Source organism: Nothoprocta perdicaria, unplaced genomic scaffold (genome assembly GCF_003342845.1).
Source record: "Nothoprocta perdicaria isolate Ctin4 unplaced genomic scaffold, notPer1 scaffold_1, whole genome shotgun sequence".
In the NCBI taxonomy this organism is placed as follows: Eukaryota; Metazoa; Chordata; class Aves; order Tinamiformes; family Tinamidae; genus Nothoprocta; species Nothoprocta perdicaria.
The window spans coordinates 15,431,470-15,453,201 of NW_020454093.1; the positions used below are offsets into that span (position 1 = coordinate 15,431,470).

At 38.7% G+C, this 21,732-nt stretch overlaps 1 protein-coding gene across 1 annotated transcript; it reads right to left on the minus strand.

The window, feature by feature from the left end:
- Nucleotides 1–99: 99 nt before the first annotated feature.
- SUB1 (SUB1 homolog, transcriptional regulator) lies at nt 100–16,316 on the minus strand. The gene is made up of 5 exons (XM_026038118.1): nt 16,253–16,316; nt 14,420–14,492; nt 12,702–12,821; nt 7,534–7,642; nt 100–4,200 (listed from the first exon to the last, which is right to left on the minus strand). The coding sequence occupies exons 1-5, from the start codon at nt 16,312–16,314 to the stop codon at nt 4,121–4,123; spliced, it is 444 nt and encodes a 147-aa protein (XP_025893903.1). The 5' UTR covers nt 16,315–16,316; the 3' UTR covers nt 100–4,120.
- Between the last annotated feature and the right edge of the window lie 5,416 nt (nt 16,317–21,732).

Below are 21,732 nucleotides of genomic sequence, written 5' to 3' on the forward strand. Positions count from 1 at the left end.
AAGGATCATTTCAGTTCTTCAGGAGATGGCTTCACACTTGGCATATGAATATTAAGTTGAGAGCAGGGGGTAAAATGGTCAAATCACAGCAGAAAAAGCTGGAGATTCCTTCTCCACACAGTCACTGGAGCTTTAGCTGAAGCTAATCAGCAAGGTAAAGACAGTAAATATGAGCTAATACAATATAATGCGTGAATCTAAGCGCCCTTCATCAAACCTAGACCACATTTCTTCACTTTGAAACTTTAGTTTCACTTTTATGCCCATTTAAGCGGCACACCACTCAGGCCTACCTAAAGATAGATCTGTATGGCTCAAGGCTATAAATAATTTCCCCGCTACAGACTGCTTCACAGCAAGCATGTGAAAAACATGCTTCCTAAACAAGCCTCACTAACTACGACTAATGATAAACAAACAAGAAGCCGTTCCCCTCCATGTAATCTACTGTTTATTTTGCTAGATTAAAGACACCAACAAACCACCACACACTGAAAAGTTAGTCTTGCATTTTAACAGYGGTGACTTTTCACGCTTTTTGGTGTTTGAAGTAGTGTTATCTGCCACTTCTGCATTTACACAATAACTACAAAGAAAAGCTTCTAGCCCTCCAGGCTACATAATCAGCCTCGCCACATCCCACCCCCAAACTTGGGGATTTGAATATAATCTTATTTGATCTAAATTACAACAGTTCCAAGAAATAACAGCAGCTTTTCAAGAAATAAACAACTTAGCAACAATCTCAATGCACAGACATTTCTATTAAAAATAACACTATGCCAACAGAAGTTTACATTTATTTCCAAGTGTTCAAACTGGTTTTACACGATATACATCATTATTTTTATTTGAACATTAAGATAGCTACACAGTTGGAGGTTTTGCATTTCCAGTGGCCTCTCTGCAGAAGATGCCACCAGAAGAAAACATTCAACATTCCACATGGTTAACAACATGACATCTGAGTTACCAAAATTACAATTACCAATTTTCTTTTGCTAACAGATCACATAAGTAGTACGTAAGTGGGGCATCTCCTTTAACAGAAATATCAGAGCACTGCATTTGTTGAATTTCAATATGGGTATCTATACAGAAGAGCAACATTGTAGGTGACGTTTTGACTTAGCACACATATGGGACTTTGGCAGATGCCTTTTTTAACCTACGCTCCATACTGTTTAACTTCTAAAACATACTGCTAATATGCCCCGCATAAATATCAATAATTGAATTCATCTATCTTCAGTCATGACAGCAGAAAAAGGGAAAAGTTATTTTTCTCATTTTTCTCTTCTTACAGACTTCTTAATATACGCAGTCTTCTTCTACGGACACTTTTTTACGCATCTTAACTAGTATTTTCTAAGAAAATCTTCATGCAGAAAATCTGAATTTTCTTCTCAAATTAGAAAAATGCAGCCGTAGACAGTACTTGTATGACAAATCACAACCAGCTGTTTACATCAAAACAACACTGAACGTGTTAAATTTATAGCAAGTTGGCAGTCACTTGATGTTCAGTGAATTCCCTCATAATTCAGCATTTTTTAAGGCCCATTTTAAGTTCAATTGGGAAACTAATTTATTTGGTTATCTTTTTTCTTGACATTCATGTAGATATTAACACCGGTTCAAGTAAAATATATGACATTTTATCAACATTACAGGCAGGAATGTATCTGGCAGATGAAAAACTGTTTCTAAACACACAAGCTAAGTAAAACCAAATTGCCCCCAATGTTATCAATTATCAAGGAAAACAAATGGGACAAATAGCTCCAGCCATCATCACCACTAAAATTCAGCAAGGCCTTTGTCTATTAAGACGAACTAATAGTTCTTGGTTAACAAATACTTATTTCTTTGCACATCTCTACCATCAGTTTCCACAACAGATCACTATACTAAAACTTACTCTCCCCAAAAGAATGAATTTAACTCCCCACCTTCCTGAACACAATTATATTGTACTCTGATTCACGACTGCCACCCAATGACCTATTACCACAGTAACSTAAGCAAGGACAACGTTCCCTCGATGATAATCATGCACTTTTAAATAGTCACATGAAAGTTCTGAGGTAAAATAGGTGAAAATTGGTGGCAAAATTACAGATTTAAAGGAATCATTTTTCATATGTACACATAGGAAATAAAAGGACCAAACACAAGTTGATAGTGACCTGAAGAAACACTTGTATTCATTTCAGAAGTTTTAGACTATTTATTCTATTTGGTCCAGATATCCTACAAGTCAGTCACTCAAAAACAGGTGTGCAAAATGCAGCTGCTACCACAAAACATCTCCTCCTCATTTTAATCACTCTCAAATAAGTCCTAGGAACTTCAGATTCCCAAGCCATACAAAATTAAATTTTATTTGAAATTTCTTAATGGACAAATTAAAGCAGGTGGAGATATCCAACAAATATAATTGTTTGGCTGTTAATTTGATYAAGTCTCCTTTCCTTACCATGTAATATTTGTATTAAATGGTAAACGCTGCATCACAGGAACAGTCTGTGTATGACACTGAACAGGACTTCCATGCATGACTGCAATATAAACAATTATACTCAGGTATTCCAAAATTAACAAACAGCAAATCCAGATATCTATGCAAAACTTTAAAAATACAGTAAATTTAACATCAAATGGGAAAATTACAGTAGAACCAATAGATTGTACATTCACTATATGGTCTTGAAATGTCATTTTTCATGAAGCAGATTTTTCTTCCTTCAATTAATTGAATTAAGTCAGAAAACAAACTCTTCACATCTACTAACAAGTTTCTTCACTGCAATTATTGTCAGCTACTACTTATCTTTCACCTTTAATTTCTGCGCTGGAGTTCCCCTCTCTCTCCAAGTGCTACTCAAACWGTGTATTTTCCCTTCTTCATTTGTCTCAACGCCTACCAAAATTCCCTTGATTTGGGAGAGCATTTCACCTAATGCAGCCTCCATCAAAGAGAAGCTTCTTACCAGAGCAGTTCACTGACTCACAAGTGAAGTTTGCTAGAACCATGATCCGCTACACACCAGCGCTCCACCGTGAGCACTGAATGTTGTGTRAGAGAGAAAATAAAGTTATGCACATGTAAGCCACACAGAGCAAGCAAAGATAAATGGTCTGAGCAGGGAGTAATGATAGGGCAGAGTGTGGTAGCTGGCCATTTTAACCCTGTTTAACTATTTAAAYTGTGTTATAGCTGGTTTAAACACCTTTGTTTATGCAAACATTAAAAAGGCAGGTTAAATGTTCTTGCCTATAGAATAGCTAACCTGTACATGTTCAAGAATTAATTGAATGCAAAGCTTGGAAAAGTTACCCAAATAACCACCAAATTGGGAGCTTTTAAGTTCTGTTTTACTCTGAGGTATGTATTTATTACTGCAAAAGTTTATCCATCATCTTCTAAAATCTAGTGTCCAAGAATAAAGGGTTGCATTTTCTAAATGAAGCAAGCTATAAAAAAAACGGGAAGGAATGGTCTGTGGCTTGTGTTCAAGTGTTATTGTTTACCATAATACTTCATGCAAGTAATTCAAAAAAGTCTATATGCTCATGAGTGTTTACATCTGAATAAATAGGGTAAATTAGCAAATAGAGTATTTAAAATTATCTACAAAAATGTTTTACTGGGTATTCACTGTTTGCATTAAGCCTTAAAGAAAACAGCTTCTAGAGAAATACCAAAGAGCATGAAATAAAAGAAAAAAGAAAAGGGAGACATTTTAAGAACCTCCTCAGAAAACCAATTCATACAACGGTTAACTAAACCAAACCAAAACTAAAATTATAATTATCAGGTGGCCTTCTCAAGCATCTTCAAACAAAAGGCCATAAACACCTATGCTTTACATACTATTGTTTTGTTTATTTTACACCATGAGGTGGAAGCAACACATTTTCCTTTTAGTAAAGTATACACAAATAGCCTCACTCAGAATACACTTTTAATGCACATAAAAAAAGTATTCATCTTACAAATTGTTTTGCAATCCAAATATACAATAGCTTTGAAAACAATATTTTAGAAAACAAAAGCCAATGTAAAAAGACTGCTTAAAACAACTAAAATGATAAACGTTTCTTTATGGCTCTGTCTTTACAGTTTTCTTACTGCATCATCAATATCAGAAATCTGTTCCTTCAGCTGGTTCCACTGTTCTGGATTTAAAGAAATACCTGAAACGCATTAAAAAAACACTTAATATAGAAGAAAAACAGTTCAAAATCTTACACATTTAATAGTAAGACTGATTTAATGCTCAAAAACCATCACAAAAATGTCACAACTATTAATGTTTCAGCTGCTTCAAGCGCAACAGCTATCTCATTTAATTACATAGTAACATAATTACCAACTTTGAACATTCAGTTTAGCTTTAATGCTTGTTTTGTGACTGAGCTTTTATGTATTTACAAAATACCGTAATTGTGGGGAGTTATCATTTCTTGCTCTTAATTTACTGTTTTAAATAATATATGCTATAAGCAGCGTCTTGGAGATGATCTATTCCACTCCTTAGACTTCACAAATCAACAAGGAAGTTTATTTTGTTTCAGCTGGTTTGTTGCTTTCTCCTGTTTTACTACAGGCCCTAAGTTCCAGTGACATTCAGTGTACAGGCCTGGAAATCGAGTCAAACAGCCATCTAGAATGCTGAGAAAGAATTACAGTTACAGTGTCGTTTTCATATATTAGGCTAATCTCCCCAAATAATTGCTGTTATGCTAATCATATAAAGTCTTCTCCCGTGTTTTTCTTTCATAGTCTTGATGTTAAAGTATCCTCTTGTAAACTGCCTTCCATTTATGGAATGGAATCCTTAACTTATTAAAACATGCCCCAAGAATATATCAGCTATAACCAAGAGCACTAAGCCTTTGCAGTAACTTCCGTCGCTTACAAGTCATATGTGTTTTAGGATGCTATGTGTGGTTCTTTTTTCATTTTGGTTTTTCTTTTTTTAGATTTAGGGTGGTTAATTTCCTTTAGCTATCTTAAATCTTAGCCTAGAACTACAGAAATACATTATAAGTATTATTAATTATTTCTTGACCCTGCCTTCATATTTTTAAAGTGCCTTTAAAAATACTAACAATTTTTTCAATGCTTATTTATTAGTCCTCCCTGAGCAAAATTCAGGTAGACAAGGAATGCTCTTCCTTCCTCTTTACACTTATCTCTTATTCAAGACAGCAAATACAATATAAATTGCATAAATGTTACTCAAACAGTTTTTTTTCCCCCAATTCGCCTACCATTTCCAAAAAGAGTTATCACCCTGACTGTCCAGTCATTTTAGTCACATCATGGATCCGTTTCAGCTAATTTCAGCAGCAAACACTTTGCTTGTTTTCAGCTAATTTCAGCAGCAAACACCTTGCTTGTTTTCCCAGATGTACGACTTCTACTGAAGTCAGGGCAGACGAGCTTTCACGGCACAGCACCATTTACTTTATCTGCATGCCTCAAAACTAGTGGGTCTTTTGGACTGACATAAAAAACAGGCCAAGTGCTTAAAATATTCAGTTCCCCTTTCTTCCTAAAGGCACATCTGTTTTCCTCTAGATTTTAACAGTAAAGGCTATTTCTAATTTTGTCAAAGACAACAGAAGTCATCTAATGTATTCACTCCAACTTTGATTGGATTTTGGTTCCTTGTAATACAACAGCTGCCGCTTCCCACTGGCTCAGGGAAAGCTTGAGCTTAGAAAGCAACAAAAGACACAAAGGTACAGATGAATTCTGGCACATCAATTCTGTCCTAGACTATAATACCAATTCTCAGTCTCTTAGGAGTACAAGACCACAGGAATGGAAGATATTTCCCTAGTGTCCTCACACAGCTTAATCCCTTGCCAAAAATACACATCATCAGGCCTCTATTAACACTCAACATGACCCACACTCACATAAAAAATTTCTGCTTCCTAATCTTATTACAGGGAAGTCTTCCAACAAAATCCCTCAGGATCTTTTCCCAGCTGTCCCTCAGTCACTAAACTAATCCCACAGTCATCTTCACCTAGCAGTGATGTTAGGCCTGTGCTGAAGAATCCTATGGTCCAGCATTACTTCCCAAATCAGATTCATCACAAATCTCAAACATCCTCATGGCTCTTCTCCTTAGTTCCAAATTCCTAATTCCTCAAGCTCCAATCCAAACCAGTATTTTCTTTCCAAGTAGCTCACATGTGCATCAACAGAACATTTGATTCACATGCTGTATCAGATTTTCATTTTATCATGATAAAATTCAAACTCTTCTGCCAGATAAATACCTTCATCTACATCATGCAGCTTTTGACCACAGTCTACTACTGATCTGTCGATTAGTTAGGGCAAGACATTCTTGTCAGTCAGCAAAAATTTCAATTGATCTTTAGTCACATCTACACTTTACTATCATTTCACCCACGCACCAAGTCTTAAGGTTGTTTCCCAGTCAAGAAACTCCACGTAGTTTTGATCATCACCTCAAAACACAGCAATTAAGTCCTTCAAAGAGTAATTTTTTGGGGGAAACAAAATTACAGAATGGTTGAGATCAGAAGAGAGCCAATAGCAGCAACACATGCAGGACAAGAAGTTTTCCTATACAGTATCTGTAGATGCTATATATACGATGATTTAATTTTGAAAATACTTCTGGTTTTCTAAGCATCTACTACCCACGTTGTTCTTAATTGTGTTGTTGCTGAATATACCAGGAGATATAACAAAACTTACGCTGATTTAATACTAAATGTGTCCAAACTCCAGAATAAAGTGTTCCACACTTACCTTTTTCTGTGGTGGTATATAAAGAAAATCTAAAATCTAACCTTTCTAACAAAAGTAACACGGTATTAATATTTGCACTACCRCAGTAACTATTAGCCTCACCTTGCAAGTGAGGAATCATGAAGGCATGCCATTAAAAGCATGCAATAAAACTGTTAAGGGTACAACTGCGTAAGCTGTCTTATAGATTGGTTTACAGTATTAAACCTCAAACACGTAAGCTATTTCTGCCTCAAATAAAGCCCTAAAACTTTTTTTTTTCAAAGTTAGTCACATGATTAGATGTTTTAATTATTTTAATCTGAAGTTGGACAGAAATTGATGAATGCAGTTGCTTCAAAGAAATTAACATTTCTTTATTTCTTAACCCTAAGAAATTAATCTTTAAACTTGAAGTACATAAGTGCTAAATTCATTGCAGGAAAGGAATGGCTATGTCTGCATTATCCATAATCAATTTGTTTATATCTGATGCTTCGTTTTCCACAAACCATGGATTTCCCTAAACCAACATTAATTTAGAAAACAATCAGTAAGGCAGGCAACTGGAAAACAGCCTCAGGCTAAYGAAATTGTTTTGCTTTTGATAAACTGTAGGCAAGATTCATTGAAAAAAAATGAAGATAACACTCTAATAATTCAGTTATGAAGTGCAAGAGTGATACACTGGATTCTCCAGTAAACCACACACAAAACTTCATTATAAAACAACACGAAGCAAAAAATACCTTTTCTGCCAGGCTTCATTTCACCTTCTTGATCCATCCAATATTCTCTAATATCAATTAAGACTTTCCCTTTAAAGTCACGAACACTGACATACCTCATTTTGCCGATCTGTCAAAACATATGTAAAGATCTATTAGGTATTTTACATAGTACAGTATTCACTTTTCCAAACAGTACTATACTTGGACATGTGACACTGCAGGCTGTAGCTTATTTTAGACACCAGAGAAACAACTAGTTCAAGAGCCTAATCCAGAGTAGTTTGTAGGCTAATAAGAAATGACAACACAAATGGGTGAAGGATTTAAAAACTGTTCAGAATTCAACATCCTTTCCTAGAAAAATGGCTGGCCTAGAATGAAAGTAATTCTGTGCCTAACAAGCTAGTTTCTTATAAATAGGTACTAATTTACTGTTCTCTGGAATAAAATTTAATCTCTAAAATGTTTTGCTATTGGCAGGGGTAAACAGAGGGAAAGCAGTAACGGCTTTATTTCCAAATCACTGCTCCAGCCCACTCCGTATCTACAGAAATCAAACTAGATACTCGCATATGAAAAGTACAGTCTCTGGAGTTCCCCTATAAACACTTGTCCAAGTGAGTAACATACTTGTGAAATTCCCCTCCACACCATCACCCAGCCTAGTAAATACTTGTGAAAGTGAAAGGAAGACATCAGCTGTCCCATGTTTGCCCAGGAGTCCTCATATTTGTTGACACAGTGGATGCAAGAGTATCTTGCTGCGGTAGATGTTCAAATATATATGGTCTTTTAAGGTTACCAGCATGTAGCATACAATGATATTGTCTTGGTTAAAACACATTTCTGAACTTCCTAATTTCTGTAGCACAAGAGTTTACCTGGACTACGGGCTTAGCAAGCCCTCCCTACCACACACTTTTTTTGGTGGGGGTGAGGGGGATAACTAGGCAATGCATTTTTAGGCTTACTGAACCTGTTCTTAAATTTCGTATCAAATGAATCCACACTAATTGAAAGTCTAATGTGAATTAAATCATGAAAACACAGACATTTAAGTAAAGCTATGCACTGTATATACCGTCTCTGAAAAAAGGATATTCTTAAGAAATCAATTTTAATAGAGAWCAATTCTTCCTGAAATATACATATTTAGATTTCAAATGGTTTAATGTATGCATGTATCCTCTACTTTCATATAATTTAACAGAAGAACAAACATTTTACTAGCATTAAGTCTACACAGAAATGATGAAAAACTCTCCAACTAAAGTCATGCAGATGTTTTAGTAAGCTATTATTTCACAGAATGAACAGCATGCTTTGTTTGCTTAAAGTAATTTTTTTAGGTGGATCAGGCTGAATTAATGCTTTTCTATTTTAAATATGCCTGGAAGCAGGAAAAGGTTACTACTTCTAAGACTATTTTGATTTACTTTCACAGTTCTTCAAACATAACATCCCAAAATAAGCTATGAGGTCACAGTAGCTGAGCTCTTTCAGATTTAACTACCATGCCCAAATCTGTCAGCATCGTTGGTAAAGAATATTCTAAATGACCTGCATAAGCAGTTGTATTTTTGTAGCATTATACTTCAGTGATTTTTGTTTCTCCCCAAAAAAATTTCCAGGGATACRTTCCTCCGGAACATTTGATCCATGGGATCTAGAAAAGAATTCCATACTTGTTCTAAGAAATACAACGTACATTAGCTATGCAAATACAGTCACAAACAGTTCAGGACTTGAACATTAAGAATGAGACTACCTACCTTAACTACAGCAACACAAGGGTTAAGAATATAGAACACATTATTTACTTATCATACAGTACATTATATCAGTACATTTACTTAACTAGAACTATTTCCATACGAAAATTCTGAAATAAAGACTAGCTTTATACCTCTATATCAGAGCTGAATGCTCACATTAAATATAACATGTTCAGTTGCACTCTAAGCCAAACAGTTTTAAGGCTCTTAGTTCTAATTTTAAGGCTCTTAGTTGTAATTAACATCTATGGCTAGAAGACAACCAAAGATCTATGTCAATGTTTCTTAAAGTTCAGTTGCCTCTAAATTTGGCACTGAATCTTCCTAAACCATTCTTTTTCCTCACACAGCAGCTGACGTTCCTAGAATATCTTCATTGATGTAAGCCACCTTTGCAACACCATAATGACAGAAGTGTTCCAAGGGTTATATGTCTTTACTTAAAACAGTGTAGCTACTGCTGTACAGTCTTCATAGCCAAGTTAACACATTTTTATTAAATAGCACAGTTCTTCAGTTTGAAGGCACACTATTCTACTGAATTAGTAAGTTACAGGACATTACAAACATTATTTCCAGGTTTCTACTTCTTAGAATAAAACTCACTGAACTGTGTCTAGGTTCCTTTCACAGCTATGCATTTGACTTCCTGTGTGAGTTTAAGCAAGCATCCTCTTCAGAATTTTCCCTCCTATTTCTAGTTTGCCTTAAATTCTATACACTCTGTGGAAGTAGAAACAAAAAAAAGCAGCTTATTCTTAGTTGATAACAACACGTATAGTTTGAAGGAACACTTAAGCTAGTATAAACTCCTAGAATAGAAAGTCCTGTGAACAGTTGAAACAAGCGTTACATCAATTTGGTTAAGCATGTTAATTCTGAAACTAATGCGGTCACCAGGTCAGCACTATTCATCATTTCACAGTCAGTACTTGAGTGCCACAGACCCATACGCTTGTCCACTTCCAGCAACTATGATAGATACTTAGGCACATTATGCTGCAAGACTTAAATAGTTTCTCACAAGTCAAACAGCAAATGGAACTTATTTTTTCGAAAAAGTGGGCATCATTTTCTTCCATAAAGAAAGGCAAAAAAAAAACTTTCAAAGGCTCAATCATATCACATAGCTCCTCTCTGAACAGTCATTAATGTTGTACCCAGGCATCATTAATAAACTTTGTTCAAATCAGGCACAGGTAGATGACGGTTTGTCAAACTAACCAAAGTACACGATGCAGAGCTTATGTTGGCTTGAAGCCATACATAGGAATCTAATACACTAATGCTAAATCCTTTCACAGGAGATATACTTGTCCAGGACCTCAAGTAATACCTAACAAATGGGAGCAAGGTTTATTTTCCACCCTCTTCCCCAGTTACATCTTAATCCTACTATCAAATTTCAAACTGTGCTAGGCTAGCCAAGATGCATAGATATGTGGCATCCTATTCTGAATTACTTATTTTCACTCTATTCCTTACATTTAGTTCCAGAAATAGTATTACACCATTAGTTTCAGACACAAATAATAAACCTTAAATCTTGAGCACTACATCAGGAAGGGTTCTCCATTAAGGGTATCTACAAATTTTGAGAACAAAACCTGAAAATACAGCATATTAAGCCACTAGCAGTTTTTTTATAATTTGCTTCCTGTGTTGCACATAATGAAGTCAGAACTGCTGACCAGCTATGAATGTTTTATATAAAGCCTGATTTCAATTCACATCACATCTGTACAGCAGTCACTTCCATATCACAGATCATTTTACTACCTGCAGAAGCAGAAATAAGCAATTTTCTAGTATTACTTAACTGTAATATGAAGCTGCTATAAATTGTCCCAGAAAAACAAACTGTAACTGGAAAAAATAACACACAACTAGAGCTTTCAGCATGCTTTGCTGAAGGGAAGGAGAGCATCCTCATGTCTGAATGCTACTGAACAGTAACATGCTGGAGTATGAAAAATTGCTTAGTGTTTCACATAAGAGAATAATCAAATTTTAAAAAAATCTGCTGTTGAGTAACTGAAGGGTAGACTAGGGAGCATCAATAGCTGAAGTCAAGATGATACTCAAAACTTTCTGTATTATATTCAACACCGGAAGAATTTGCCTATCAGACTAAACAGGAGTCTATTGACTGTTCTTAGAGACTATCTTATGTCAAAGTTTGAAATACATTACAAGTGAGCAGGACAATCTTAACTTTTCATCAAGGCTGGATTTTTGGAACATATTAATAACAYAGCACAAAGCTACATGTAGTTTTTAAGTGAACTGCAGTTACAGTTCTGAAATAGTCCTTTTTCCCTGAACATTTCCAAGCATGCTGCAGCTAGATCAAAATTTATTGCATCCTTCCCTTGAAAAGGGATTCCAGACATTAACAACCAGTGTCTTCAACGGAAGCTCCCCCCTCCAAAGCAGACATCAGGAGGGAAATGAACACTGATAGACCAAAATCAAATTGCCTGTATTACTACATCACCCAAGCAGGCCCTTTTCAAAGAACTTTTGCCACATTTATCTCCACAGCTACAGCCCTGAAGCATTTATTTTGCAMTACAGTATGGCTGTAATACTGATTAGGCATCTTTCACATACCCTTCCACAAACCAAAGATACTAAGAATTTAAGTTCCTTTCCTATTCCTGCCCTTTTGAGGCAGCAAGATGCAAACATCTAATAGTTCTTGACCCACACACCCAAACACTACTCCTGATGTAACTGATAATTGAGCAGCATGTCCTCACAGTCCTCAGCACATACTGCTGTGGCCTCAGCTAGTCCCAAGAACTACAATAAGCTGAATTCACAGACGTTATCGTGCTACTGAAATACACACTTCCATTCTTTGTCTTACATAAGGATGGCTTAAAAACTACAACCTTCTCAGAGAAAAAAGTCTGCTTCATAAAACAAGCAAAACTTAATCCAAGATAATGTTTTATARGACAACAGCAGAGTTGCCCTTGACCTAGTTAAATAGGAATTGCGAAGTCCATACTTTGATTTCTGCAAGCATTTCTTCCAAGAGGCCTAATTAAAACTATATTTGCCTGTAGAGATTGTCCTGATTTAATACTTAATACAGCAGTGGTACAATACTTAATTCTTTAATACATCAGTATCGTATTTAGAAACAAAATGTCTAACCAAGAAGTTACATGAGTGAAGATGAGGCTAGATCAATTGCTGCAACTCAGATTCTTTTACTTTGCTGAAACCTGACATTGCTTTTTCTGAGCATCTCATCTACATGCGAGCCCTGTAATCCTCTCTGGCCAAAGCTTCAAGAGACTAAACACCACGCTATCAAGATATACCAACTGCCTCTGAAAGATTTATAAAGAATAGGATGTAACACGCTACCTCAAGTAAGCTCTAAAAGAACAGTTTTACCTGAAACATATTCTCGTCTCTGTTACTGCTTTGCTTAGAAGAAGCTGCACCTTTTGAACTTTCACCAGTCTTTTGTTTCTTTACAGGCTTTTCTGGAGCTGCTTGCTTTTTCCGCTTTGCCTTGGAGGAAGAATAAAACAAAATAAACCACAATTCATTCTGTTWGCCGCAAATAAGTTTAAGTTAGAGGTTTACTATCATGTAATACACACCGTCACCTTCCTCAAGGCAGGCCTCTAATACTGTTCATTTACATTAGAGTTTGGAAAACAACTAATTTTTTTAGCCTAATTGTTCCCACTGAAGTTTGCCTGTTTTGCATTTTTGACCAAATTTAGCTCTCSTTAAGAGTCAAAGCATTATTTCAAAAACCTTCCCTTTTTGCATAATGCTGTCGATTTTTTTTATTCTTTTATTTATTTTTACTAAAAAAAATGAGTCTGATGAAAATTTTAGCCACCTTTCAAGTACACCAAACATTACAGGACAGCTAACAACTCCTCTAGAAAAAAAAAAAGTAGACAAGATAGTGAAGAAAGGATCCATCAGAGGAGTTTCTTTGTATTACAGTCCAATCTCTGACCATAACATGATAAACAAAAGTTCTTAAATGGCACAGATGGTATCATCTGGAAATCAGATTACTTCTTTTACAGATGTCTCGAAGTTACTGTTTCTACTAGTGGTTTTCTAGTAATCACGTTGTTTCCTCAAACACTAATGATAAACAGATATGAAACATTAGCTGCCTTTACCAGAGACATATTTGGTGGTGCAGCTGCAACAAACATAAGTTAGCATTAAAAAAAAAAAAAATACTGCCCACTGAAGAAGACTGTTTCACTATAACTCGGGGAATACATCTGCCAACAAAACCTTCACTTGACTGCTTTTTAAGTATTATGATTTGTCATAAACCGTAATTTGATAGGTGCAACTAAATCACATTTCAACCAGTTCAGTAAACGTGCAAACTGAGCCTCTTCACATGTCATAAAAGATCTGATGACTGCACTACCACAGAGTACTTCTGAGAAACAGTAGGTTTCTTTTTTGTATATAACACAAAATGGGTTTTTTTTGTTGTTCATGATTAGCACATCTACAAAACCACAAAGTAAATAACTATTAAAAATAATTAGGAACACTCAATTTATTTGTTTAAAAACAGTCATCAGTAAACGCTAAAATTAATCAACTTAAAAGACATTCTGGTTGGCTTGGAAGTGGGAAACTAGCAGATGGTATTACAGTAAACAAAAGAAATTGAAACAGAGAAAAAGAACATGTAAATAAGATAAGCAAGAGGCCTTTGACAGGGTAGGTCAAATTTTTTGTTTGTTTGTTTGACATTGGCAAGTTATCCAGAAACCAAAAAGGGGCAACCTCAAAATTAGTCTGAATTCTCACCACCAGGGGCAGTTTATACAGAATCATTCCATCTCTTGCCACAAAGAAGTCAAGAATTCTAAAAAGTTTGGGGTTATGTATTACCACACAGAAAATCCTGAAGTCAAAACACAAACTTAAGGGAGGGGGAAAGGGTAAGTTCACTGCACCGCAAATAGTATCTTATCTACCACCTCCCTAATGTTAAGTCTGATAAATCATATTCAGTGGATTTTGTGACATAACATACATCTACTTTCTTTCCCCAAGCCTGGAAGAAAAGAAAAAAACAGCTAGTAGAGTAGYAATGAACTACATGTAATGTTCACCTTTTTGTCAACTTCACTATCTGAGTCACTAGCAGATGAGCTTGAAGACACAAGTTCCTTTGACTTAGGCATTCTATGGAGRAAAAAGACAGTTAATATTAGAATATTATAGAAGAAATACATCTCATAATGGCTGGAAAACACTCTTACTCAAATTCCTTAAAAAGACTCAGCTTTGCATTTTCATACAAGCATTAATACATGTTATGGATGTGATACCACATGTCCTTTTTTAATATCTTTGCACTACCTTAAACACAGAGTTTTGATCTTTGAACTGTTTTAGAAAGACTTTAAGGACTCTAGGATGCTAGAAAGTATTGGGAAAAAGTACAGCTCAGCCTGGTACTAATGAACTTTATTTCTCAATAAATTTGTAAGCTTATTCACTCAATTACTGAGTTCAAATCATTGTGGGCTACACTATTAGCTGTATCTTTTTTGATATTTTACTTATTTGGATTTACAAGTAGCTGCTATATAATCATCCTACATGAACTAGAAGTTACTACTAGTAACACAAAATTCTGAAATAAAAAAAAAGCCTTAGATTACAATGAACTACAGCATTGCAGTTACTTTTTCTAATGCAGCTTTACACATTAGACACTRGAGTATTCATTTGCTAAACAAGTAGATATTCAACTTTCCTTGAATGCATGCTGCCAGGTGTGCCTCTACATTGCTCTACTATGCAAACATGTGGTTAGATAGAGCAGTTGAACATCTTGTCTACTACTAGAAACTCATTGGGATAAACAAATAGGTCATTTGTTCTAAAAATGAGCGCTGCAAAGAGGAACRGTTTGTTGTAAAACACACTCCAGTTAGGCAAGGCAATGAAAGGTGTAAAGAGGGACACATCAAGAGACAAAAACTAAAAGGAATATCATGCAGAAAAAATACTYGGTTGACATAATGGTGCAGTACTAAACTGGGACAGGTCCTGGCATAAAAGCTTTCAGCACACTGAGAAAAGTCACAGCATGGAAAATGAAATAGGGCAGGAGCAGGAGATGCAGGCCATGCTGCAGGATGGAAGCAGAGGGGATCCAGAACAGAAGACCACAAAAGGAAGCCCAGCGATGCCATGAGATGGRGGCGGGGGGCAGGAAACAGAGCAGGGGGCAGCCTCGGGGTGGGAGAAGGGAACATGGAGGAGAGTGGGGGCGGGAAGGGCAGAATGGAGAGACGGCGGGAGACCTCGAGAGCAGCCAGGGAAGAAGCGGGGACTGCGAGGGCGTAATGAGGGCAGGCAGAGGACGAAGGAGAGGAGAAGGGCCGGCTCGGACGGGCTGCGAACACCAGGGAGGCGGATCCCCGGCGCCATTTTCCTCCCCTTTCCTCTCTTCTCCTTGGCTCGCTTTGCCCCCCAGGGGGAAAGGGCGAGGGCCTGAGAGGAGAGTGGGGGTGCAGACAAGGACGCCTCGTTCCCCCCGGCGCAGGGTGGCAGCGGGAGGGCAGCGGGTTGCCGGCATGGAGAAGAGATAGCTACAAAGACTGGGCTGGGGGTCGCCTCCAGGCAGGGGAGACCCCAGCGCGGGGGGACCGGCGGCAGGGGAGTCCCCGCCGCCATTTTCTCCCTCCCTCGAGCCCTCTTTCTTCGCGCCCCCCTCCCAACATGGCAGCTTCGCCTCGGCCGCGGCTCCTCCTCCCGCCCCGGGCCCCTCGCACGGCGGGGCAGCGCTCCCACCCGCGGCGGGCACTCGAAGAAAGAGCGGGGCTCGCAGCAGGGTCCCGGCGGCGGCGCGGGGGGCGGCCCGGGGGCAGGGGCACGGGGGCTAAGATGGCGGAGGCCGGGGCGGGGGGCGCGCGGAGGACCCCGGCACTCACGTCCTGCTCGGCGCGCGGCTCCTCTGCAGCACGAGCAGAGCGGAAGTGACGCGCGGCGGCATCGCCGCCCTTGCCCTGCACCACGTGGGAGGGGCGGGGGCCGGGGGAGGCGCTTAAAGGGGACGCGGCCCTTTGTTACTCGGGGTTTTGTGGGGTTGTCGCCGCCTCCGTCCCGCGGGGCACGGGGGCTCCCCGCGCGGGGGAGTCCTGGCGCCTCACAGGAATCGTTTAAAAATAACAACAGTAGCCTTAAAAAAAAAAACCTTTTTTCTTCCCCCCCCCCCCCAAGCCGCAGCGGTTCCTCGATGTGATTGCGGGGGGAGCGCGGCCGGACGCGTCTCCTCGCCCCGCCGCGCCGCTCCGCATGGGCGACCGCAGCCGCCCGCGCCGCTCTTGAGGAAGGCGCCGCTTCCCCTTTCGTCAGGCGTTGCCTTCCCCTGGGCCCGCAGCCGCTCTGCCGCCCCGAGGCAGCGTCGAAGTTCCCAAAACCACCGAACTTGAGAGAAATATGTATATAAATTTATAATCTGAGCACCGTTAACCCTGCTCTCTAAGGGTCCTGCCCATCGCTGTAGTGTGTAGGCACCAAAATACAGCATTTATAGCACCCTGCTCGGGGTGTCCCCCCGTTGTAGGTAAGAGAACATCAGTAGGCTCCTTTCGACAAGGATGTGATGGCTCTTGGCATAAACCAAAATTACACTTGCTAGGAGGGGAAAAATAAATAAAACTAAAAGGTATCCCTTGCTTCAATCTCTGTGGAATGGGAAAGAAAGAGGACTTTGAGCTGCCTTTGCAGGCCACGAGAAGCACCAGTGGTTTCATGCAGTGCCTCCTCACATTGCCCAGCTGGAGCCTGTTTCCATAGGTGATGTGAGTTAAGCACATTAGAAGAGCATTATAGGTGCTGTATGTTAACACAGAGCTAAAAGCCGGCCATCGTGTGCAGCAGTGAGTCCCCCAGTTGTGCTGTAAGCAAGGCAGGATGGCCTCAGAGGGGCCCCTGAAGCCCTTCATCCATTTACTGAGTGCTCTCATCATTGCTGTGGCCACTACAACTACGCTTTTGCCACCAGCAACGGGAGCTCTTCACAAACAAAGTCGCTGGGAACAAACTCATTGGAAGTAGGAAGTGGCCCAGGCCCGGTCTCGGCTGCCAGGTAGCTCTGTTGCTGATGGAGACAGCAGCAGGGTAGTGGTGATCAGCTTCTGCACTTCAGGAACAGCCACCTCTTGGGGACAGAATTAAAACATAAACTTCCAGCTTTCCTAAATCCTGAAGATGGCTGCTGATTGACCTGGGCCAGCAGGATATATATCCTCATGTTTCAAGTGCAGGTGATCTCTGAAACGAGCATTAACGACTTGAAGTTGTTTAAATACCTTTTGAAAAGGTATTTTCCATAACCATGAAGGGAAGCAGAGGAAGAGGTCTTTGGAAAGAGACCCCCAAGACCTGTGTTGTCCACTGTGAGTTCAGGCAATCTGTCCATCTCCCCTGCTCCTATTTTATTTATTTTTTTCCTCTAATTTAGTGGTAGGAAAGCAGGAATACCAACYATCAGCAGTATCCTCTTTTAGCTGAGGCTTACCTATTGTTTGTTTGATCTTGCTGTTATGTATTTATGTATCTTACAAAAGGGAAGTAAAAAGCAAAACCAAAATATACAACTGCTACCATACTCTGAATCCTTGTAAAATAAGATTATGTTTGTTTAAACAGAATTAGAGCATTATCAATCACATGCATGTAAATATCACTACTAAGCTAATATCTAATGTGAAGATATATAGTTGTGGAAAATGAATGGGTGATCTTATAATATTGCATACATATAATAYCACAATAACACCAACAATAAAGGAAAAAATCAGCAAAAGATGGTCTCTGTATGATGAGATATTAGGAAAAAAAAATCTCAGACCCTGATATAGCTATTTTAAGGCCTTTACTAACTCTTATACTAGAAAAGAAATATTCAGAATATTCTCCAGAATCCCCTTCTGCTTTGCTTTCTTACAGGTGAACACGTGGTAAATAAAGAATGCTGATTTGTTAAAGTCATTACATATAATTCAACAGTTACTTCTGTATTTTCATCCCAAGTTTTTCAGCCTAGAAATAAGTTCAAATGACTAAAAGAAAAAACTTCTGCTAGACCTTAATGAGTTAACCTCTCCCACCTGCAGCATTTCCTCAAAAGCAAGCACCAAGTTTATTTTTACAGCCAAATTCCCAAATATCAGGTCAGCTGGAGGAAGGGAGGATTTGTTGTGACTGAGACTTAATAGTATCTTTTTTATGTAAAGATGCGTTTCTTTGAGAATTATTTTAGTAGTTAAGTTCAATGACTATTTGAGTTTTTCTGTAAACTACCATTACTATATGTTATTTCATTTAAAAAGATGTGAAATATACCAGGAAAAGATGCTGGCTTTAGAAAAGTAGAGGTTTTTTTTTTTTTTTTTTTCAAGGTAGATTTCTCCTGTTACTTTCTAAGTGAGTCATCTATCTACCCAAGGGGTATAGTTCACTTTCTGAGCTCTTAAAATAGATTTCTGTAATGGGTTTATTCCCTGCTCAGACACTTTCCTTCAGTAGCTGCCTTAAAAGGACTTAAATTCTTCTAGTTACTGCCTGATTACCTCATTTCATATCACAAATGTCTTTGGCTGAGAAAGACGTTGATGCCTTTTCTTCAGAGAGAAATTTTAGCATGTGGATTTGAACAAGAACACTGAAAAATGGCAGCTTGTGCTTCTGTTCACATAGCAATAATTAGCTCTGTAATTTTTGACTCCTCTGCTTAGAAATAGCGTAGCTGGTATGRAACTTTTGGGGAGGGGGAGAAAGGGCAGCTCTTTTAAGTACTTYTAGCATTTGGAATGGCAATAATATAGAAGGTCAGGGGGAAAAAAAAAAGGATAAGGAAGGGAAAGTTTAAAAAAGATGCTCATTACTACAGTTTCAGGAATGAAAGAGTAAAGGATATTACTAGGATATATTTTTGTTTCTGTACCGTACCCGGTTTGTTTTCTCTGTGTGTGACGCATATTTGGAGTTTGCATTATCAGTTATATAATTTTGTGTTATACTTCAATATCAGGCTGTTGTTAGCTTTTACGCTGCGCTTTGGTACTATAAACACTGCTAATTTCCTATATGATTTAATAAATCATTTTATTAAAATATATGTTGATACGATCACCATTTCAACTTTCAAACTCTGTTGTTGAAAGATGGAAGTAGGAAAGGATGGAAAGTAGGAAGATGGCACTGGAGTCCTTATGTGGATATAAAAGAACTCCTTGAATCTAGTGTGTTTACAGAGAGAGTGCTAAGTACTGAATGACTCTTTGAGGAAAAGATGAGCAGATTGTTAGGATGCTCTGTCCTGATTGCGTAGGAAAGATTTAATCTTCTGCTGTATCTGCCCTGCCCTCTGGTGGTCACAAAAAGCCCAGCTGAGAATCAGTGTTTAAATCATCTGCAAGGTTGCCCCTAAAGAATCTTACATGACTGCATGTTAAATGTTGATTTYTTTCAACTATATGTTGGAGATGTCCTTTCATATGGATGAAATGAAGGTCAAAGATTTGGGGTTGTTTTTGAATGCTGGCTTGTCTTCTTTTTATTTTCCCCATGATATATTTTTAGACTTAATGAGCTTCAGAGAAATGGAGTAGCTTCACTATTTAATCACAGACTGAAGTTTTGTGTTCTGCTATATGCTTTCATTYTGGACATTCGTAGCTATTCTTCTGTAATTTTAACAGGGACATTAATGGAGGTTTTTTTTTCTTTCCTGCATGAAATGAACGCTTTAGTAAATCCTTTTCTTGCCTAACTCTTCTCTCATATGCTTTGCAGTTTATTACTCCATTCATTTTCAATCCAGTTAGGGATAAAAAAAAAAAAAAAAAAAAAAAAAAAAAAAGTTCAAAATACCCTAGAGGATCCCATCTGGACTTATTGCTGTTTCATTTTGTGGCTAATCTGATACACGTGTCATACAGAGATGCAATCTTGTTTTATAACCCGCTGAGGTTTTTTAAGTATACGCTATGAACCTGATCCTGCAAGCTAGTAGTAACATAAATAGATGTTACATAATGGTTCACCAAGAAGCATCATGTTCTTACTAGGGAGCAGCTGAAGGATAACACTTTATCTACAATAATGTTTTGCTTTTTTCCCCCACTCCTTTTCTCTCAGGAAGAATCTTAAATCTTTTGTCCTATCCTTGATAAATATGACTTCATTACTTCATTTAAAGTGTTATGTTATAATCTCTTTGAAGTGATATATACACTGGAGATTCAATATACAAAATTCATTTGGAACAGTTGAAAATCTGAAATTACTGCTGTATCAGGCTGTTAAACAGGACACAGGTATATGCACAGGTATATGCAGGACGAAGGTCATAAAATATAGAATGAAATAATGGAATATTTGAACTAGGACTCCTAGAATTGACTTGTGCTGGGAAATTATAAAAAATAAGACATAAATCTGTATTGAGAATAAGAAAGCCCTCRCTTGTCCCTTGCTTGATTCAGAGATGCAAGTATGAACATTTTTAATCAAAACAAGGAGGGATAAATGTCTCACCTAGGTGTCCTAGCACCCACTGAGGATATAGTGACACAGGTCACCCCCCTGTATGATCTTCTGCAAAAGATGTGTCCACAGACCTCCATGGAAGTGCTCTTGGGTTTAGCTTGAGGATTAGGCCTCTATTTTATCTTTCAAAGCAGCTGCAGTGGAATGTCTTTTTTCTTAGTATTTATTTTTTTTAATAGAAGAAGTATTTTGACCAGAAAGGCAACGCTGTTTATGTTATGTTCAGTGAGATGGCGGGGGGCATTTGGCGTGTGGAGAACTGTGCATTATCCGTATCGGCAAGCACACGGGTTCAGGGAGAAATGGGCTCCCTTTCGCTGTGTGCACTGTAAAAAGCAGCCTCTGTTGAAGCTTTACTGCCCAAGAAGGCTGCTGGTGCCTTGGAATTTTCCACAAGACTTGCACGCGATCCCAAGTAGGGATGTTTTTGAATAGTTGTGACTTATTTGCAAAAGGCCTTGCTGAAACACAGCRACTTCTGAAATCACTTTTGAATTAATCCATATGCCTTTGGAATGTAGCCGGAAGCGTTTTATGAGTCTTCGTTAGTTTAAGCGCGCCGGTGACGCACATAGATGAGGTGAACGTATTTCAGGACGTTGGGTAAGCGGCCCCGTCTACGTGTTTGTGTGTAAGGGCGAGAACGGTGCCGGGCGCGACGCATGGCGGCCTGCGCCAGGCCCGGGGCGCGCCCGCCAGAACTACCCTTCCCGAGCAGCCTTGCACATCCCGCGCATGCGCGCGCCTCAGGCCGCGCGGCCTCCCGGGGGAGGCGGCTCCGCGCGCCCCGTCGTGCGGGCGGAGGGCGGGGCGGCCGCCGCAGGCCGCACTACAACTCCCAGCGCCCCCCGCG

What these genes read in the sequence shown, in the direction of transcription:
- SUB1 (XM_026038118.1), bottom strand. Translation starts at nt 16,314, where the DNA reads ATGCCGCCGCGCGTCACTTCCGCTCTGCTCGTGCTGCAGAGGAGCCGC. An exon ending in ATAGTGAAGTTGACAAAAAG is followed by an intron (nt 12,822 to 14,419) that starts GTGAACATTACA and finishes TCTTCCTCCAAG; the next exon opens with GCAAAGCGGAAAAAGCAAGC. An exon ending in AATGAAGCCTGGCAGAAAAG is followed by an intron (nt 4,201 to 7,533) that starts GTATTTTTTGCT and finishes AATGCGTTTCAG; the next exon opens with GTATTTCTTTAAATCCAGAA.